The following is a 20,295-nucleotide window of genomic DNA, read 5'->3' on the forward strand; positions in this document are numbered from 1 at the left end:
CTAAATTTCAATTTGTTTCAATTTTATCCCAAAAGTTTTCGATTTGCATCAATTTTACCCCTGAACGTTAACGGCGTTGAAATCACTAACAGACGTTAATGACATGGCAATCAAGGAGTTCCATGTGGCAACTATGTGTGTGACTCATTTCTAAAACGTTTTTTTAAATAATTTTTAATTTTTGTTTAAAAATTTATATTACAAAAATGAAATAGGTAAAAATCCCATCATGAAACCCTAAAATTAACTTCTTCATTTACATCTGCATCTTCATCTTCTTCGTTCTCTATAAGAATAAGAAACCCTAACGAATGGCTTCCCAAGGTTCTGTATAATCATAAAAAAGTAGTCGGCGACGACGAACGCTGACATGCAACTGTGGTGAACCCCCTGTACTGAGATGGTCGAAGACACCAGAAAATTCCGGCCGGAGATTTTGGGGCTGTGTATACTTTGATGTAAGTTTGAGTGCTTTCTTATTTTGATGTCTTCCTGAGTTTCTTCAATTTCTTTTTTTTGTGTTTATGTTGCAGATTGGAAAGGAGTGCACATTTTTTTCCTGGGCAGATGGAGTTGCAGAGATAGAAGAGGCTGAGGTTGCAAGGTTGAAGATGAAGATTTCCACCTTGAAAGCTAAATTAGTTTATGCCAAATGCAAACTGTTAGTGGCTGTTATTTTTGGTGTGTTGGGTTGGTTTATGGTGATTCTAATGGTTTATTTGTGGGTGAAGAATGGAACCCATTTGAGGTTAGGGTACTAATGCGTTTGGGACAGATGAAAATAGTAGAAGTAAGAATAGGATGGTTGTTTGTAATCAGTTACAAAACTGTACTCAACTCGAAAACTTGTTAATGTTGTTGTCCTTGAAGTTTAATTTATGTTTCAAAAGTATCCCTAAAAGGATTAAAATAGTTTAGCACTAAAATTGGCATTAAGAACCTATTGTGACAAAGACAAACTCTAATTAAAATTTGCATGAATGAATCCATCACATTAGTCATTATCAAAATAACATAAGTTTTTAATCAACATAATCTCTAATTAACATAAATCATAACCAAAGTAAAAACTTAATTACATAAGTCATAAGCAAAATAATTCAGCAACAAAGAAAGAGTTGGAGTCATAGGTCATAAGTCATAATACAAAATGCCAACATTGTTCAAGCTTTCAAAAGAAACACCAATTACAAGATGTGACACAACTAAGACCCTGTGAGAGCATTATGAGTTTGACTCCCTTGTGATGAGGGTTGTCCCTGTGCAGTTGAAGTGGAGTTGCTCCTAAGGATTCTAGTTGGTCTTGGTGGCTGGAATTTTTTGTGTGCATTTGGTTGGGTATTAGGCCTTGCTGCAACATTGGCCAACCTGGTCCTCTTATGCGCTGAGCCAGTAGATCCAGCTTTCTTAGCAATGCTGTGCTGGGCTGGTGATGATGTAGCAGTTCTAGCATTATTGTTTTGGGCTGACGATGTGGCAGCAGTTGTTTCCTATGATGGACATGAGCAAAAAACAGCCAGTTACAGTTAAAAAAAGGTAAACAGCATAAGAAATAGTCTTATGTATGGAACCATATCCAATAGACAAGTACTCACGGTTAGCCTTTTAAGAGGGCAGCCTCGCTTGTTGTGACCCAATTTTAGACAATGAGAGCATTTTTGTTGTAACCCCAGCCTAAAAGTGCTTGGGCCCTGTGGTTCTTCACCCTCCCCTCTTGCTCTTTTCTTCTTAGGCCTCCCAATTGGCACTCTGTGTGGTGGAGGAACCACATCTGGATGAGTAGTTCTCTCCCACATTGTATGTCCATTACAAGGGTTAATCATGGGGGCATAACAAGCCACATAAGCAGCTTTAGTGTAACAGCTTGCAACATACTTTCGAATATCATCTTTAGCACAATTAATTGCACTAACTGCATGTGGACAATGTAAACCTGTCATTTGAAACTTTCTACAAGTACATTCTTTCTTCAGAAGATCTACTACAAATTTGTCACTGCCTCTTATGACTTCAAATTTTGAAATTCCGGCAGCAACCGGGAACCACCACCTAGAAGCATCTATTTCCTTTTGTAACTTAAGCTTACTCCTAGGAAGAATATCATCCTTATACTTCTCAATAAGTACCCTATTTTCAGCCCATTTCTTCATCAAATAAACTCTAATATCCTCTAGCATTGTCAATATAGGTTTTTTCCTTGATTCAACAATTGCAGAGTTGAAGCTTTCACACATATTATTGACAAGTGCGTCACATTTAAGATAGAATTCAAACCTTGATTTAGTCCAATACTTTGGACGAATTCCTATCAAGTGTCGATAGGCACCCTCACTAATCGCTCGGATTTCCATCAACTCCTTTTCCCATGCTGCTAGATATGTACATTTTGCAGCTCTCCACATCATTTTTTTTTAAGATTCAGCCCTGAAAATTTTTTTTTGAAATTGGCATAGAGGTGTCTCACACAGAATCTGTGATCAACACCTGAAAGTAGTTCATCAAAAGTTGGCATCAAGCTCTGTTCGTGCAAAATGCACATTTTTAATATAATGCTCAAATAATGTTTAATACACCAGCAAAGACCATCATACAATTTTAATATAATGATTATAGTTATCAAAACTAATTAAAATTTCCTATGAATACAGTTTGATACAGTAGCAAATACCCTCATATAATATAATGATGACATAAAAGATCAATAAAAGAACATTGACATATACTGCAGAAGCCAAATGATGAACTAATTCACAGCAAAATCTTAATATACTAAAATACAGTGCAAAATCTTAATTACACTAAAATACAGGTTAGTAGATTACCTTTTGTTGGTCAGACATGAATGTGCTACGAAGTAATTTATCCGCTTCTATATCATCAATTAGGTTTGAGAGGAACCACGTCTATGAATCTTTTGTCTCAGCCTCCACGACTGCATATGCGATCGGTAGCATCTGGTCATTCAAATCCCACCCCATAGCAACCAATAGCCATCCTCCATATGGTGTCTTCAAGAAGCAACCATCAAGTCATATCATAGGCCTACACTTCATGAAACTCTCCTTGCAAGCCTTTAAACAAATGTAAATCCTATGAAATTGTGGACTTAAGTCGAGTGATGTATCGGGGTGCTCAGTTTGGGCTGCTGGAGGTAATTGGACTTTCAACTTCACAGATGAACCAGGATTCGTGCGCAGCAACTCATGGCAATAGTCGTAAAATCTTCTATACTGCTCCCTAAACGTTCCATTAATATCAACCAGTGCAATCTGCTTGGCCCGAAATGCCTTTGCTCTTGAAATCTGCACATTCCACTTCCTAAGGGTCCTACTTTGTATGGTGCCCAGCTTCAACTTCAGATTCTCTTCTACTTTCCTCCTGAAGACCTTTGCCAGCCACTTCGACTTCATCACTTTTATGTCAAATACAGTGTTACAAGAATGATGATCATTAACAGTTCTTAGCTGCCAACTATCTTCATTGGCCATCTTCACCGCATATGCAAACCATTCACACCCATCTCCACACTTAGCCCTCACCCGGACATTGTCCACCACTGAAAATTTTATGTTTCTCCCAGTATGAACAGCATATGATGTCACAGCTTCCTTGAACTCCTCTCTTGTTGCATAGAGAGTTCCAGACTCCCACTTATACATGCTCATATCCTTCAACTCCTTGTGAACGGGAAATTTCTTCTTGCTGGCTTCGTCATCCTCACTCGATACCTCCTCCAACTCATCACTGTTCAAACCTTCATCATCGCTTAAACGAGAGCTCTTTCTCTTTTCAACAGCCACCTTTTGAGTTTTCTTTAACTTCTCTACAGCACTCTTACTTTTCTTAGACTTTCTTATATCTTGGTGCATCTCCCCAAGAGTTATATCAACATCAAACAGCCCATCATCACCACAATAATCATCTTCACTATCACTAAAATGAAGATCAGAATCAGCCTCATAATCTGGGTCATCAGAGTCATCCTCTTCTTCACTATTGTCCCCATCACCAACATTCTGTAGCACTTCTTCAGCATTTAAATGGACATCAACTAATCCCTGCATTTGGGCCTCCATATCCACCCCTTCACATTGGGTTTCTACTTCAATATTTTGGGCCTGTCTAATATCACTTGGCCCACTATTAGCATCCACACACTCTTCCTCAACAACCTTGCTGCCACTTCCAACATCTAAATAACCAATGTCGTAACAAAAATCATCAGGGATTGAAGCCTTATGCACCACATACAAATCAACCACCTTTTTTTCAACTCCTATATTTGCCATATCCATTGCTTCTTCATCACCTTTCAACAACTTCAAGCCTTCTAATCCTAATTCAGTATCTTTATACCACAGTACCCCAATGTTCTCAGCAATGTACCCAAGTTTTCCAACCACATCATAAGCCTCTATAACACTCCATCTATCTCTGTCACACCAGTCAACCGTTGTCACCTCACCATCAACATACTCAGTTTTACCCTTATCACTACAAAACCTACCCCTGTGATGAACTCTAACACTGAAATCATCCATCCTGCCGTTATAAAAACATTTTCAGACCAAAGAACAGAGTACCTAATCATTCAAAAATATAGACCACGTAAAAGTTATCTTTTTCACAAAAACTGAACAGAAATCCCTCAATCCCTGAATGCAATAGAACCCTAACAGCAACCAAGACTGATAAAGAAAAACCCTAAATCCTAACTGTTCAAACATGCAGTAGCAAAATTGATCAGAATGGTGGCCTACCTCATCGGAAACCTTGATCAGAATGGCGCTACCCCAGACTGAATTGTTGATGACTGAATGCTATCCCAGACTCCTCCCTCAGTCTCGACGGCGTCGCAGCATGCGCCGTCTTGCACGTCGTCGCGGCGGACTGAAGAAAACGGTGCGTCGCCTGACCACCCAACAAGCTTTCTCGAGTGATTCTATTTCCCTGGCTGTGTTCCTTCGTGCCAAAGGGAAGATAAAAGGCTTATGTTTGAAAAAGGAAGCCAATTCGTTTACTGGGGTTACTCAGCCATGGGTATTTTGGGGGTTTCACCTTTCTTGCCACATCACACACTATACTTTGCCATATCACTAACGTCTGTTACTAATTTAAACGGCGTCAACTTAAAGGATAAAATTGATGCAATTCGAAAACTTTTGGGATAAAATTGAAACAAATTGAAACTTAGGGGTAATTTTGAAACTTTTAGTAAACTTCAGGGACAAAAAGTATACTTTACCCTTTTTAAATTAAAAGATTTCATAAATGTTGATTGTCATATGAACCTAAAAATCGAATAAAGTATTTAAATGGAAAAAAAATTATCTTCAGTAGCGGTTATTAGTGAATGCTACAAAATCTAACTTTTTAAACTAAATTGAATAGTGGCGGTTAACTAACCGACGAGAAAAGTTTTCCAAATCAGCCTTGGAAATCAGCAGCGGTTCGTAACCACCGCAAAACATTTTCGCCGCCAAAATCATGTTTGACAGTGGTTATTCTGACGGTCAACAAAAATCGCTGCTAAAAATTTGCTGGCGCCTTTAATTTTAGCGATCATCCAACTGTTGCTGTATGTTTAGCGGCGGTCAAAAAACCACTGTAATCCAAATTTTTAATCGCCGCTATCTACCGCTTCTGTTGTAGTGCTATGTAATTGCTACCCTAAATGGATATGCTTAGAATATGCATGGCATTAAAAAGTGTTGATAAGAAAGTAGAAATTTATAAACATTATTTTTAAAATAACAGGGTTAAGTAATTATTTTTGAGTTTTTAAGAAATCAATAAAAACATAATATGTTGAATGGAGTAATTTGCTTATGTTTTACGTTTATGGATACCCTAACAATCAACATATACAATATATACTATTGCATTTTGGCATTGTTATATTGAATCAAATTTTTTTTCTCTCTCTCTTTATGTATTTAATGAGCTAATGTGTTTAAATCTTGACCATTATAGTATACCCGACAAATTATATAGGATAATCTGTTTATATATATATATATATATATATATATATATATATATATATATATTTGTAAAGTTTGTACAAAATTCAAGTTATTTTTTAGCAAACAAACTTAAGGAAACAGAATTTTTTTAGTGAGTGGGTCGAATATTCAAGAGTGATCATGAGAAAATTTGAAAAAAAAAGACTGAATTAATAAATTTAACTCATTCTGACAATCCTAAACAATTGTATTACAAATGCCTAGGAACATATGTATGCATATTCTTGTAGGGACAAGTGTATGTCCCCAGTAGTAATTTTAACATTTATAAAAAAGTATACATTTGTGTGTATATATATATATATATATATCTTAAAATTGTATTTGTATGTCCTCATATTAAAATAAAAATGATCTTATTAAATTTTGTATAAAAAATATTTTATTAAATAAATTTAGTTTGGTTATATCCTAAAGACATATTTTAAAAGTATAATAATAAAAGTTTTAAATTTTTTATGAATTTAATACATTAAAAATATAAAAATTTACATTTTTAATTATTTTAATAAAATATTTTTTATGATATTCTTAAAATATATTTTTAGGATACATATTAGTAAAATTCTATATATTAAATCAACTTAATAAAAAAAAGAACATTATGATACTATTCATTTAATGATTTATTTAGTTGAACTTTATATTTTTTAAATTTTTTATTCAACTTTAATATTTATATTACTAGTAAACTACAAATGTATTTTGACCATTAATTCTCAAACATAAATTAAATAAAAATAAATTAAAAATTAGTTAAAATAATAAAGTATTTTGTATTTCTATTTATCTATCTAACTTCTTTGTTGTTATTATTATTATTTAAAATCAAACTTGGTTTTTTTTATTAAATAATTATTAGGTAATCTATAAAATATATAACAAAAATATAAGAGATTTGGCACATTTTTTTGTCTAAAATATCATTCATCACATATAATTCAAAAAAAAATGTGTTTCTCTATTTTAAAAACTCAAATAAAAAATTTATTGGTTAAAATTAAAATAAAATACTTTTATATTGATTATATCAATTTCCAAAAGAAAATAAGGAATGAAAAAAAATATCTTTAGCCAATGAGTAATAGCTCAAATGGCATAGACTCTCCATACTCAATTAAGAGGTTGCGGGTTCGAGTCTCCTATCTTTCCAAATTTTTAGCCAATGAGCTATAGCTCAAATGGCATAGTCTTCCCATACTCAATTAAGAGGTTGTGGGTTCGAGTCTCCTATCTTTGATAAAAAAAAAAAGAAAAAAAAGAAAAAAATATCTTTAATAAAAAAAAGAAAAAAAATAGCTCAAATGGCATAGTCTTCCCATACTCAATTAAGAGGTTGTGGGTTCGAGTCTCCTATCTTTGATAAAAAAAAAAAAAAAGAAAAAAAAAAAAATCTTTAATAAAAAAAAGAAAAGAAAAGAAAAGAAGAAGAAGTATCAAGAGATAGACAGAAGCGGTTTGAGAGTTGAGAGAGAGTAGAGTTGAAACGACAATGTATTTGGGCGAGAAAGATGTCGTTGTCGTTGCGTAGGGTAACAAACATAAAACGCCAATAACACCTTTCTCTTTCTCTCACCATTCTCCGATTCACACTTCCATTACCTCTCTACCTGTGACTGTGAGTCTCTCTCTCTTCTCTCTCTCTCTCTCTCTCCCTATCGCTAAATGCATTTCTCCATTTTTCTTCTTCTCTTTTTCCGTAATTTATAAACCCTTCTCACCTTTCTAGGTCTAATTTTTCTGTTTAATATTTTCCCCCTTTTTTTCCATTTTAATTTTTACTTGCTACTTTGGTCTCGTTATTGTTACTTGTTTTGCTACTTACAATGTCACATTCGTTCTGAATCCAAACGAATCAACTTCAAAATTTCACTCTTTCATGGTTTCTTTTACCTTGCACTTGAATTCAGTTCCCACTTCCCACATTGCAAAATTGAACAATTGGGAACAACAATTTTTGGAGTAAAAAAAAAGGAAGAATTTAATGTGGTAGTGGTTGTTATACTGGTGTTAATTTAAGTGTGCCATTTCACTGTTTCAGCTGGAAGAGGGTTTAATACACTACTACTTTGATGCTATCATGTTGAGATAGCATATTAGATTTCCGTGTTTGTGTGATTAAAGAAGAGCAAAAAAGGTTGGAACTTTTAGGATCCAAATTCCATTGAGTTTTACTTTCATAGTTTTGTTATGTGAAGACAGTGATGAAAGATTATTACTTTATTGCAGAGCTAAAGCATAGATAGATAGCTTCCTCAAATCTTCATCAGCATTTGTTTTAAGTTGCTTTGGAGTCTTAGGTACACTTTGATTAGAGAGTTAAAGTTATCTGTTTATGGAGGAAGTGGAGATTAATGTATGAATGAAATATGAAAGAGAATCTATAAAATCTGAATTGTAGAAAAGTATAGCATGTAGTCAATGCTTTGAAGTGTTCTCTGATTTGTGTGTAGAAGTTGTTTAGAACTTTGCATTTCTGTTCTTGTCATGACAGGGCTACATCATATCGTATGGATGTGATTGACAAAGTTTTTGGTTGTTGAACACTAATAGTTTACACTTTTACTTTTCGTTATTTCCATTAGTTAGCTGCTCTCACTTGTTTAATATGCAATTTACATATCAAAGCATATCTCCCCTCTTGCAGCTTCTATTGAAAAGGGGAAGTTACTTTCTCACTTAGGGTAGTTATAGCAGCATTGATGAAATGTCATATAAGGTTGTCTTCCTTGCCTTTAGATTGACTTTAGTTAGACTGTTACTAATTCCTTCTTATTTCCTATTCAAATTTTCTTGCTCCTCTTTATCTGGTTTCATCCTTGCCGTATTGTGTTTTTTTTATATACTTTGCTTTCATTTGGTCTGGTGCTCCTTTGCTCCAATTCTTACAAAGATTTAGTTGTTGTTAGTTGCAGCTTTTGCACTCACTGGTTCTTGGATTATGAATCCACTGTTGTTCTGGTGTTGGTTATGGCTCTAATACTGAATAGCATGCAATTCCCAGATTGTTTGTCAGTTTTATTATTCTTTCCAATAGATGGGTCAAAAGCATTTCACACAATGCAGCAATTGTTTTGCACTGTAAGAAACATGTTTTAAATTCAGGGGAACCTCTGCGATTGCAATACTATCATGTTCTTCCATTGGTGTCCCATGTAAAATCACGTATCTAAGATGCCTTATTGTTGGTCATGAAACAATCTGATGCTTGGGTTTTATATCAAATGCACCCAATCATCCTTTGAAGTTACTCGTGTCAAATCACTGGTGGTGCCCTTGTTTCTGCTTCCGTCGGGATTATAGTATGATAAATAATAGGGTTGGTCTTGTTCAATATTGGTCATATCACTTTTAATGAATTGTATTTGAGTGATGTTTGGAGTTATTTCATTCTGTTTCAAGACAAGGAATTTGTTCTAGTTGTACAGGTTTGCCAATAGGTTCCACTTGTTTGTACTATCAAAAGATCCTCTCATTGGATATGTTGAGCTTCTTTCTTTCTTGCGTATGTATGTGCGCAGGTGTTGCTGTTGGCATTCTCATTTATTTACAAAATGTGTTTTTCAGTTGGGAATTGTTGATCAACTAAATCTGGAAACTGCACTGCTTGATATCAACTTCTGCACATGTGGCTCAATCCTCTGCATGCATGATGGATGATGGCCACAAACACGGAAACAGTAGGCATACAATAGACTACTACAGAGGAGCAAATTCCCCGGTAAACAATGCATATATGTAGAATGCGTCGTTGTTTCTATCTTTCTTCGCTTGATTTAATTGATTATATTTTTTATTTGAAATGGGCAGTGGAGTATGGCTTCGCAGCATCAAGTAACGGAACCAAATGCACTAGTTATGAATAAGAAAATTAGGTCCATTATGGCCGAAAGGCGTGCAATTCTAGAATTGGAAGCTGCTATATCTGAAAAGAATGAAGCCTTGGCTGCTAGAGATGAGGCCCTGCGTCAGAGGGATGAAGCAATTGCTCAGAGGGATAATGCCATAAGGGAACGCGATAATGCCCTTGCTGCACTTCAAAATCGGGAAGATGCTATCAACTTCTCATTGGGCAATGGAGTTCAACGCGGTTCAAAACGAATGCACCATCCTGCTAACTATCTAGATAACATGACAGATGCCACATACAACACAAAGGATGTGCCGATCACTGATGCCTTCCCGGTGACAATCATACCTTCTGATGCTATCAAATCACATCAGGCTAAGAAAACTAAGGAGAACAAGACAATCTCTCCTAAGGCAGCAAAGACTCCTAGTAAAGGAAAGAAAATGGGTGAGGATTTAAATCAAAGGGCATCTTCTGAAGGGACGAAGTTCAAATCAGAATGGGATAGGCAAGATGTTGGCTTGAATTTGGTTACCTTCGATGAAACTTACATGCCCGTCCCGGTTTGCACATGCACGGGAGTACCACGGCAGTGCTACAAATGGGGTAATGGTGGGTGGCAGTCATCTTGTTGTACCACCACTTTGTCAGTATATCCGCTACCGCAGCTTCCTAACAAGCGCCATGCACGTATCGGAGGGAGAAAGATGAGCGGCAGTGTCTTCACACGATTACTAAGTAGGTTTGCAGCACAAGGACATGATTTATCTGTACCATTGGATCTTAAGGACTACTGGGCCAGACATGGAACAAATCGCTACATTACTATCAAGTAGCTAGCGAACATTCATTAGGAATGTGTCCCAATTTGGCCTCTCATTAAAAATATCCCTTGATAAGAAGCATTATATGCTTGAATTTTGTGAAAGAAGGGATATTTTGTCTCCTAAAATTTTGTTCCATAGCCTTCTATCCTTTCAGATGGGATAGCTGTAAAGTACTGTCTATGTAGATGTGGATTTTTAGGTGATCAAGACCAAGGGGTTACTTTTCTAACCTGTTTATGAGACCCCTTTTCTATGAAATGCTGCTGGGAAAGTCTACCTTAAGACACTTTTGGCCTTTTAAATATTTATTGGCACTTTTATGTCATTGCTTATATTTTGCAATTATCATAATCTCTTTAGATTGGAAAAGGTTTTACAATAATTTTAATGTATTATTTCTTACTACTAACAGGACCACCGTTCAACGGAAAACTAACAAATTTGTAGAGCAATAAACATTAACACTTTTCTAGTCATACATTCTCATAATGGAATGAACTTAGAATCATGGAATCGATTCAATTCTCAGTTAGTAAGATAATAGGAGTAAGATGTTGAACTAAGAAATAGATTTTAGAAACTAAAAAAGGATATCCAAGCAATTTTAATAATCAAAATTCATTGATATTGCTAAATAAAATTAAATAAATCCTTTGAAACTATATTCTTAATTCTCTTTCCAAAATTTCCCATGTATTCACTTTCTAAGCCACGTTGGTCCTGTAACTGATAAACCATCTATTATTGGAACTTCAAGAATCATTGACTACTATATTATTAGTTTCCTACTCTAATACTATTGTTTGTTTTATTATATGTAGCCTCAAATTCACGTCTTAGAGATAGAATAAAATATAACAATCATAAGTCAAATGAGTTAATTTTGCTTTGAGACCCCCAAAAAAAAAATATTGAATTAATCAGGTGTATCCCCATGCATTATTATTTATTAATCAAAATTGAATAATATTTATGACTAGAAATATTTATCAAAATTATTAGAATTACTAACATTAAAAAAAAAATTCTTTAATAGGTTTAAAATATGAAGATAACAAGTATAAATAATATCACATTATTCCTAAAATAAACAAAAAAAAGAATCTTATAACAACAATTGAATTGTCTCCGTGTGATCTTAAGATCACAAATTCACACCGTAAAATCAGCCATAGATGTAATTATTAGATTAAGTTGCCTACATTACACTTATTGAGTGCAGCTCTTTCCCAGACTTTGTATTAACGCGAAATGCGTCTGCATCCTACTAAATGCTTGTTTGAGCGCCATTATTATGATAAAAAATATATTTTTTTTAATAAAAAAAATCTTTTTTTATTTTTTTGCATGTTTGGCAAATTTCGAGTAATAAAAGTAAAAACACTAAAAGAATAAAAAAAATATTTTTTTTCATGTAATAAATAAACAAAAAAGTATTTTTATATTGTTATACCCAAACATAATTGATAGATAAAAAGATCTTTTTGCATGTGATACCCAAACATAAAATTACTTTTACTTTTCCATAAGATCTTTTAAAAAAAGATAACTCGAAAAAAGATCTTTTCTTGGAAGCTCACCCAAATAAGCCCTAATTTAGTCAAACGGATATTTATTTTGAAATTGAGAGAATGAAGTATGGGTAGTAACTAGAAATAATTTACATTTTCCCAAGTTAAATGAGGGCAATTGGCCCCAATAATCAAAGAAGAAATGAATTGAAAATGTACAATATTTACAAGTATATACACAATAAGCATAGAGAGATAAACTGCCACTTCAGCTACTGATGTCAAAGTACTTGGGATTAGAAGGGAAATGATACTCCACATGCAACTGCAACATTTTTTGAACCATCACAACATTTTCATGATTACTAAAGAATGATTTACACATGCCATGAAAACATGGATATACAAATTTTGCATGAAAAAGTTATGTTATCAATATATAAGAGTTAGAACTTAGAAATGGCAGGACATTTGGTGATCACAATTCAAATAAGTATGAATTTCAGTAATTCTATTTGACTTATATGAACTGCTATCACCAAATATTGATGCTGTGTCTAATTCACCATATAACAACAGTATTGCATTAATGTTATTAAGCTTTTTGAGTTAACTTGTAAATCAAGTAAACTCAAATCGAGTTTCCGAGTTGAGTTTTACACTTCCAAGTTTACTGAAAAACTCTGTAAACTCTCAATTTTGATAACCTCAATTAATCCCATGCATGAATGCAGTGAATAATCTTAATACCTTGCCCTCATCAGAATCCGAATGGCGCTGAGGAAACACTACTCGCATATCGTCGTACAAGTAGAAACGCCTTTCGGTGTATTCGCTATCAACAATGTTTCTCACTTCTGCAGAGAGCGAGTCAGATTTGCACTTATGAATTGACCTAGAACGTTTCTTCGGGAAGGGGCATAAGAAGCGGAGGTGGAGAACATAAAGCAAAATGCCGGTGTTAACTGAGTTCTCATTCGCCTTCGAAGAACAACGTAGAAATTTGTCTTCATTTCCAAGGCATGTGCTTGAACTGAACTTAACTCCATTGCAAGCATCTGTTTCGCTTTCGTTCCCAGTGATAGACATGGACGTTAAAGTAATCTTTTGCCGCAAGAACGTCTAGGTATGAATACAAGCAAAGAACATTAATACTGGAAATAATTCAGATCTTAAAACATACATATTTGAAGGGAAATCAATAACAAGATGCATATAGTTGATCATTTTCATCTCTGTTTTCATTATAGTTAGGTTCCATGTTCTTGAAAACTTATAGAACACTATATGAATTGGATTCCTTTCATTAATTTTTTAATGTAGCCTTCAATGTTTTAATCAAACATCAAATCAAGCAAGAGAGATGAATTATATGACATGCAATTGGATGGCTTCATAGGAACAGAAATTCGAATACGAAAAAATATTCATCCAATCTTTACCTTGGTACCAGCTGGCATGTCGCTCAAATCATAATTGCACAAGAATGTGTGAATAGGCGTCTTCTCCGGATTGCTGAGGAGCTGCAATTAGGTAGAACTATTTAGAATACAGCCAACACAGAACATAATGAGAAGCTACCAAACAAGAAAGCTGGCCGCAAAATCCATGTTAAAAACAAAGCCGCAAACTATTGAAGATGTGTAACATTTATCCAAAATTAGAGGCAACGCTAGCGCATCGGACATATCATGTTAGCTTGTTGTCTTGGTAACAGAACAAAAAACACTAGATGAATAATGGAATGTGCAAGGCATAGCTATTTTCTTTCTCATAAATTTATGATTAGGAAAATGATGATCTCATCTTAACAATTTTAAAGCTCTTTGTTAGAAACTTACGAGTTGAATACGTCCTTTTATAGGTATGCGTATACGGCTGCTCTTTTCGGATCGTGATTCATCCATGCTAAGGGTTCTCTGGAATTTAGTAACTCTAGATTTGCATGATAACAAATTTCCTGAAAGATTGATTGATGAATAATAAAGTAAGTACTTATCCCCATCCACACTAGTTACTGCAAATGGGAGTTTTTGTGATCGAGGTGAGAAATTTCCGCCAGTTACATTCAACACAGCAAGAAAGCCTTCAATTTTCTGCAATTAGAAGAGTAAAATAAGAGTAAGGCCACTCAAACATTTCCAAATTCATTGGGAAAATTAAGGTGGAAAGAGAGCCAATATGCAAATCGGGCCAACCTGAGTAACTTTCCCAGATAGTAGCCGACCGGATAATAGTGATTCCTCGAATGAACCGACCAGTGACCTTCTAACTGGCAACCTATTCACTGTTCCACTGAAATTGGTAGAAGGCCGAGTCCAACACTCTTGCATATCGATGACATTTTCAGGTATAAACAAGCCAGACTTTTCGACATCCTTAATAGACCCATTGTTATCATCTAACATAGTGTCAACATCTTTGAATTCTCCGAATTTTTCATTTTCAGAAGAATTTTTACCAAGAGGGGACAAAGGAAAAGGAGTCGAAAACTTCCTTGGTGGTATAAACAATGGTGCTGTTTGAGGCCTTGTTTTAGTTTTCTGTTCAGAGTCATGATGTGCTGCAGATGATCTAATATGCTTATTCGACCATGGCTCGTGATGTTCGCAGTGTGAATGCTCATAACTAGATAAAACTCGGTTTACACTAGAACCAATACAGGATGAATTCTTTAATTCCTGATAACAAGAGGCAGACCATATCATGGACTGCATATCGGTGTAGTTTCCGACATGAAACTTCTTATGCTCTTGGAACATAAGAGCACTACAACTATCGTGGTCACTATTCGAACTCCCTTGACAAATACCTCCAACAATGTCCAGGGATTCACCTTTGCAATGATCTGCAAGAAGCAAGCCATTCAAAGGGGACAATAATTGCTTTCTGACTTTCGACTCGGATGGTTCAGCCGCGCCATTGGTAACATTAAACACCGCAGATGAATATGCATTTCCACCAAAATCATTAACATGAGGAGTTAATGTCATTATTTGGAAACCTACAGTCCTAGAAGCCGGTGTCTGCATTATTTGACCAGCATTGACAATAGGGTTAATCTTCAACTTAGGAATGTTCGATTTCCCATCTTTACACATACTCGAAATATGAGATTCTTTCGACAACTCTACAACACTTTTTCTGTCCGGATTAGGCATATCAATCTGCAATCGGTTATTCATGTCTTCGCCAGCCAACATGTTCAACTCATAGTTGCTTATGCTGGCGATCCTAGGCGCAGTTTGCACGAATGTGCCTAGCGATGCTGCCACCTCCTCGGCAATGCAGCCTGAAGACACTTGCGGCAACCCCATATCTCTATACAATTCTTTTGAATTATCAAACAGGAATTTATTTCTCTGTGTCTTTCAACATCATCACCATCTTTCAAGTGCACTAATAAATCAGCATTCGTTAATTCAAGTTTCAAGTGTACTCCGAAAACCTCGTAGCGCAGCTCTAAGTAACTCAATTCCCCTCAAATGAAATGAAAGCATGTGTTATTGATTGGATTTCACAGCAACTTCATATACAGCATTATCACACTCTGCAGAAATAACAAATAATTTATCAATAAATGATAACTTCCTGCTCAAAATCGATATATTAGCACAACAATAATTCAATTATAAAAAAAAAGTTGCAAAATTCAATAGTTACTACTTAGTTATGAGCTTATCATGTTCATATTTCTCACTCAATTTCCACAAGTACTGAATTGCTCAAGTTGAATAACATATATTAATTGATCTCTAGTTAGAACCAGAATGAACAGGAATTCAGAACACCCTTTTCACAACCTAAATAAAAATAAAACATGAAAACATGGTGTTGTTATTGATTCTCTCTTAAAACCCCACAACAAAACCAATATCTAAACCCCCCCCCCCCCTTTTTTTTTCCAATTCCAATGGTTTCTCAAATCTAATAATCCATACTCAAAAGGGTCCTGGTATACAATGAAAAAACACGCACCAGACCATGTGATGATTCAAAGAACATCGGACAAAAACAAATCCCAAATGATCATGAAATGTTGAATAAAAAAAAATCTCGTCTTGGTTGCAAATTCAGCATCAGAACCAATCAAAGTTTCAAACTTTGCAAACCCCACAAGACAGAGAACTAGTATCAGTGCTTAAAATTGTATCATCATCATCATAGAGGAATTCTCTTCTTTCTTCTTCTTCTTCTTCGTCTACTTTGTGGCCCCTTGGAAATGGAAATGGAAATGGAATTGAAAGTGTGAGGTAAAAACGGGGTTATGGTTATGGCTATGGTGGTGGTGAAATGGATGTGCATTGATGGATAAATCATGATTTCCAAAATTCAATAATTAGGGTCAAAAAAGAAAAGAAGGGGTTGGGGGGTGTTCCTAATTCCTATAAGGGAACAAGATTGTGGGGCATGGCTTAGCCAAAATTTTCTGGCTCTCTGTCTTTGGAAGTTGCAACCAAAAACCGAAAGCCACTACTTGCATTACGGATACCACAAAAATGTGAAATACACAAACCCTCTTTTCTATTTTTTTTTTCTTTTTCTTTTCAAGTTAACGTGTGATTTTTACGGTTTTAATTAATGTTAAAAGAATTTAATTTTTAGATAGTAATTCACGCGATCAATATAAAAAAAACAATGTTAGGAAACTATACCTTTGGATGAATGTAAAATCTCTACGAGTTAATATATATGGATGTTTCTTCTGCTAAGTATCAGAATGTTTCTTTTTCATACTAAATGGATGTTCTTTTATATATTTTTTGAATTTTTTTGTATTACAAATGCGAATGTCTCTATTTATTTAAGAATTTCATAATTTTTTTTAATTTTATAGATATTTAATTATTTTTGTTAAAATATAACTGGATATTTCTTTTGTTAAGTATTAAGATATTTTTTTTTATATTAAATGAATGTTCTTTTTATATTTCTGTAATTGTTCAAGGACTCCTTTTAACTAAGATCAAGTGTATAGTTTACCGTCTCCTTAATCATCAAAATGGCACCTAATATCCCAAAATGACTGTGTACAAGGTAGAATCTCTTCATACAATGCAATAAAATCCTCGACAGTGTTTGACTCCTGTGTTTCAACAACGCAGCAAATAATAAATACCAATTAGCACATGGCAAAGTTCAAGTAAAAGGCCACTTGAAATTTTTTTTCTATTTTTCTGGATTAGAAGGAAAAGATAGAGGAAGCAAAACTCTCTTCTCCCTTCATTTCAAATCTCTAAAGAGATTAATAATTACAGATGTTTTTTTTTTTAAAGCAAAGAGTGTGTCCAAACACAAAAGAAGCGCATTTTATGGGAGGGAACTAGATCATAACAATCAAAAAATTTTCAGGAGAACATAAAGAACCAAAAGAAATATGAATATAACCTTGAATCCGATCTGGTTCGCGAAAGGGAAGCTGTTCTTGTCGACGGTGGCGAATCCGACGAGTCAGATGTCAGTGATAGATGAGGAGTGGATCGCGGTGAGGAGGTGAAGAGGGCCTAATGGTGAGAGAAAGGGGCCTATGTGTGTGATTGTTGGAGGTGAGTAGGTTAATGTGAGAGAGAAGAGGAAGGTTTTTATAAGTTTTAATTAGGTTTACTTAATCAATTTTAAATTTTTTAAATTTTGAATTTAAAAAATTTAAAATTAATTAATTATTAATATAAATTAATGTGGTTTTGTTTAGTTTTTGACTGGTAACCTTTTGATTCCATATACTTTTCCATATAAAAAATAGTAAGTAGTTATTTTTGCTAATATAATTGAATGTACATGTAAAATAGTTTTATACCGACAGTATATTAAAATTAAATTTAATGTTAAAACTCATATACATCTATTTTCATATAAAATTAATAGTTGTGAATTATTAGATAATAATTTAGTTCAATATCAACATGTCAAATTATTTATCAATTTTTATAAAGACAACTTACATGTGAGTTTTCATCTTTAATTAAAGAATTACATGCCAAAAGTAACTATAAATCGCTTGTTATACGCGTGCTTTTTTAACGGTATTTTCTTCTTCTTCGTTCAACCAATATCGTTGTCATCATCTTCTTCTTTAATCTTCTCTTGTTCTTTTTCTATGTCACCGTCATTTTTCTTCTTCCTCTCTTATTTGATTTCTTTTCCTCATTTTCTCTCAATACCATCATTATCGTCGTCTTTTTTTTTTTTTATCTTCTTCTTTTATCTGCCAAAAATAACACAAATTTTGGTGCACAACACAAATTTTTAAAGAATTACATGCCAAAAATATTGATACTTAACCAACAAAATACCATAGCACTGAAAATTTTGATATGCAACATAAAAATTTTAAAGGATTATATATTAAAAATATTGACACCCAACTAACAAAATACATACAACACAAATTTTGATGCACATCATATAAATTTTTGAAGGACCACAATTGACTCATCCAACTAACAAAATATATTTACAGTAAAATTTATGTACTATATGCAAAAAATTCTATACTATAAATAAAAATTTATATATTATATTAATAAAGTTGTGTTATGTAAGTGTTATGTGTAAAAATTTATGTGTTATGTCAATAATAAAATTTTTGCTCTTCAACACAAATTTTTGTGCTAAAATAATGTAAAGATTGAGAAACAATAAAATATGCGTGCTTTTTTTTTTTTTTTTTTGTTAAACTTGCGCTAATTTAATTGGACTTAGTTAAAAAAATGTATCTATGTAAAAGTTTTAAACAAATATCTAATCTTCAAGTTTAGTATTTAAAATATCATTTAAGTATAAATCTATTGATAATTCTTAAAAATTTTTTACATTCGCCATGTATTAAAGTTAAATTTGTATTAATACAAAAAATTAAAATATTTTATATAATTAAAAATACATTAAAATTAAATTGATTAGCTTATTCTAAAATATTAATAAAAGAATATTTATTTATACACTAAAATTAATCACTAAAATTAACTATTATATATTTGTGTATAAATACATATGTTGATTAACACATTTTTAATGTATATTTTATATTTTAACATATATTTTATATTAATAACTAATTTTAATAACTAATTTTAATATATACGTGACAGTTGATAAATAAAATATTAAAATATTATTATAATTTATTTAAAAAATATACTTTATTTATATATGTATAATAAAAATTTAAAATTAATGTATTTATGTATCCTATATTGTGTCGTATTTTATGTTTGTAACTTTGTATAAATATTCGTGATTAATAGGTTCCATGAGAGGTCTCTGTCATTATTGACATGTGTCATTCCAAACCCATAATGCATATCCACAAATCTTGTATTTAATTTATCGGACCACCCCAATTACCATTTGAACCAACCTTCTTCATGGGAAGGTAATTGGTAGGTGTTGATTTTCTCAACTGGGTTCTCACAGTTAATTGAATATTTTGTGGGATTTATTCTAAGACTTACATTATCAATCAATGAAAAAAATATATATAAGTTAGTTGAGGCAAAAGTTATTCGATACCCATCTCTATTGTCATCCCTAGCCATGTCCCTCAAAAATTGAGAAATCATTTCATGCTTCTGGAGTGTCATCTAAACTTGTACTGCTTCTGCTCATAGTGTCTTACTATTAGCTTAGGTTTGATGATGTTGACCCATCATTAAGTTACACATTTATATTTCTTTTGTAATGATGATTTTAGTTATTGGTGGATTATTTATTCTATTAACTTATTAGTGTAACTTAATAAAATGTTAATAATATAGAATGCAATAATATCTAACAAAATAGATGGATACGAAAAGGGATTTTTCTTCTAGGTTACATAACCAAACTTTTTGCCAGAATATTGTATTTCAGACCTTTTTTTTTTTTTACATTTATAAACAAATAAACTATTGTACCTTGGCAGGCCTTCTTAGGTACTATTTCTGTAATGTAATCTTGGGCTTCTAGGCCCGTCTAGTGTACCAAAAAAAAAAAGAATAGAAAACGAAAAATATTTACTTTTAAACATGACAGCACCATTTTGTTTCCCTTTAGGGCTGAATTGAAGACTAATACCAAAGATCATAATGATTGAAGAATAG

At 33.3% G+C, this 20,295-nt stretch overlaps 2 protein-coding genes and 1 pseudogene across 10 annotated transcripts; 1 reads left to right on the plus strand and 2 right to left on the minus strand.

The window, feature by feature from the left end:
* Window positions 1-2,810: 2,810 nt before the first annotated feature.
* Window positions 2,811-4,541, minus strand: LOC148550094 (uncharacterized; annotated as a pseudogene).
* A 2,934-nt stretch (window positions 4,542-7,475) lies between these two features.
* On the plus strand, window positions 7,476-10,989 carry LOC107612726 (protein BASIC PENTACYSTEINE4). 9 transcript variants are annotated; one of them, XM_021110184.2, is made up of 5 exons: window positions 7,508-7,644; window positions 8,068-8,163; window positions 8,256-8,326; window positions 9,594-9,747; window positions 9,837-10,989. In XM_021110184.2, the coding sequence occupies exons 4-5, from the start codon at window positions 9,676-9,678 to the stop codon at window positions 10,710-10,712; spliced, it is 948 nt and encodes a 315-aa protein (XP_020965843.1). In that variant the 5' UTR covers window positions 7,508-7,644; window positions 8,068-8,163; window positions 8,256-8,326; window positions 9,594-9,675; the 3' UTR covers window positions 10,713-10,989. The 9 variants fall into 9 exon arrangements, with proteins under 9 accessions (XP_016169927.1, XP_016169932.1, XP_020965843.1 ...); XM_016314446.3 differs by lacking the exon at window positions 8,256-8,326 and having other exon boundaries at window positions 7,504-7,644; XM_016314443.3 differs by lacking the exon at window positions 7,508-7,644 and having other exon boundaries at window positions 7,664-8,163.
* A 1,309-nt stretch (window positions 10,990-12,298) lies between these two features.
* Window positions 12,299-16,709, minus strand: LOC107612724 (uncharacterized). Its single transcript, XM_016314439.3, has 6 exons — window positions 16,193-16,709; window positions 14,413-15,764; window positions 14,056-14,310; window positions 13,657-13,737; window positions 12,965-13,336; window positions 12,299-12,539 (listed from the first exon to the last, which is right to left on the minus strand). Exons 2-6 carry the CDS (start codon window positions 15,529-15,531, stop codon window positions 12,483-12,485), a joined length of 1,884 nt encoding a protein of 627 aa, XP_016169925.1. The 5' UTR covers window positions 15,532-15,764; window positions 16,193-16,709; the 3' UTR covers window positions 12,299-12,482.
* Window positions 16,710-20,295: the final 3,586 nt, after the last annotated feature.

Source organism: Arachis ipaensis, chromosome B8 (assembly GCF_059453495.1).
Source record: "Arachis ipaensis isolate K30076 ecotype BB chromosome B8, ASM5945349v1, whole genome shotgun sequence".
Taxonomy (NCBI): domain Eukaryota; kingdom Viridiplantae; phylum Streptophyta; class Magnoliopsida; order Fabales; family Fabaceae; genus Arachis; species Arachis ipaensis.

Bases quoted from the DNA above. Each gene is read 5' to 3' on its own strand.
- LOC107612726 (XM_016314441.3), top strand. From the start codon at position 9,676: ATGATGGATGATGGCCACAAACACGGAAACAGTAGGCATACAATAGAC. The intron at 9,748-9,836 runs GTAAACAATGCA...TGAAATGGGCAG, and splicing joins ACAGAGGAGCAAATTCCCCG to TGGAGTATGGCTTCGCAGCA.
- LOC107612724 (XM_016314439.3), bottom strand. From the start codon at position 15,531: ATGGGGTTGCCGCAAGTGTCTTCAGGCTGCATTGCCGAGGAGGTGGCA. The intron at 14,311-14,412 runs GTTGGCCCGATT...TTCTAATTGCAG, and splicing joins TATCTGGGAAAGTTACTCAG to AAAATTGAAGGCTTTCTTGC. The intron at 12,540-12,964 runs GTATTAAGATTA...AAAATGTTGCAG, and splicing joins CGGATTCTGATGAGGGCAAG to TTGCATGTGGAGTATCATTT.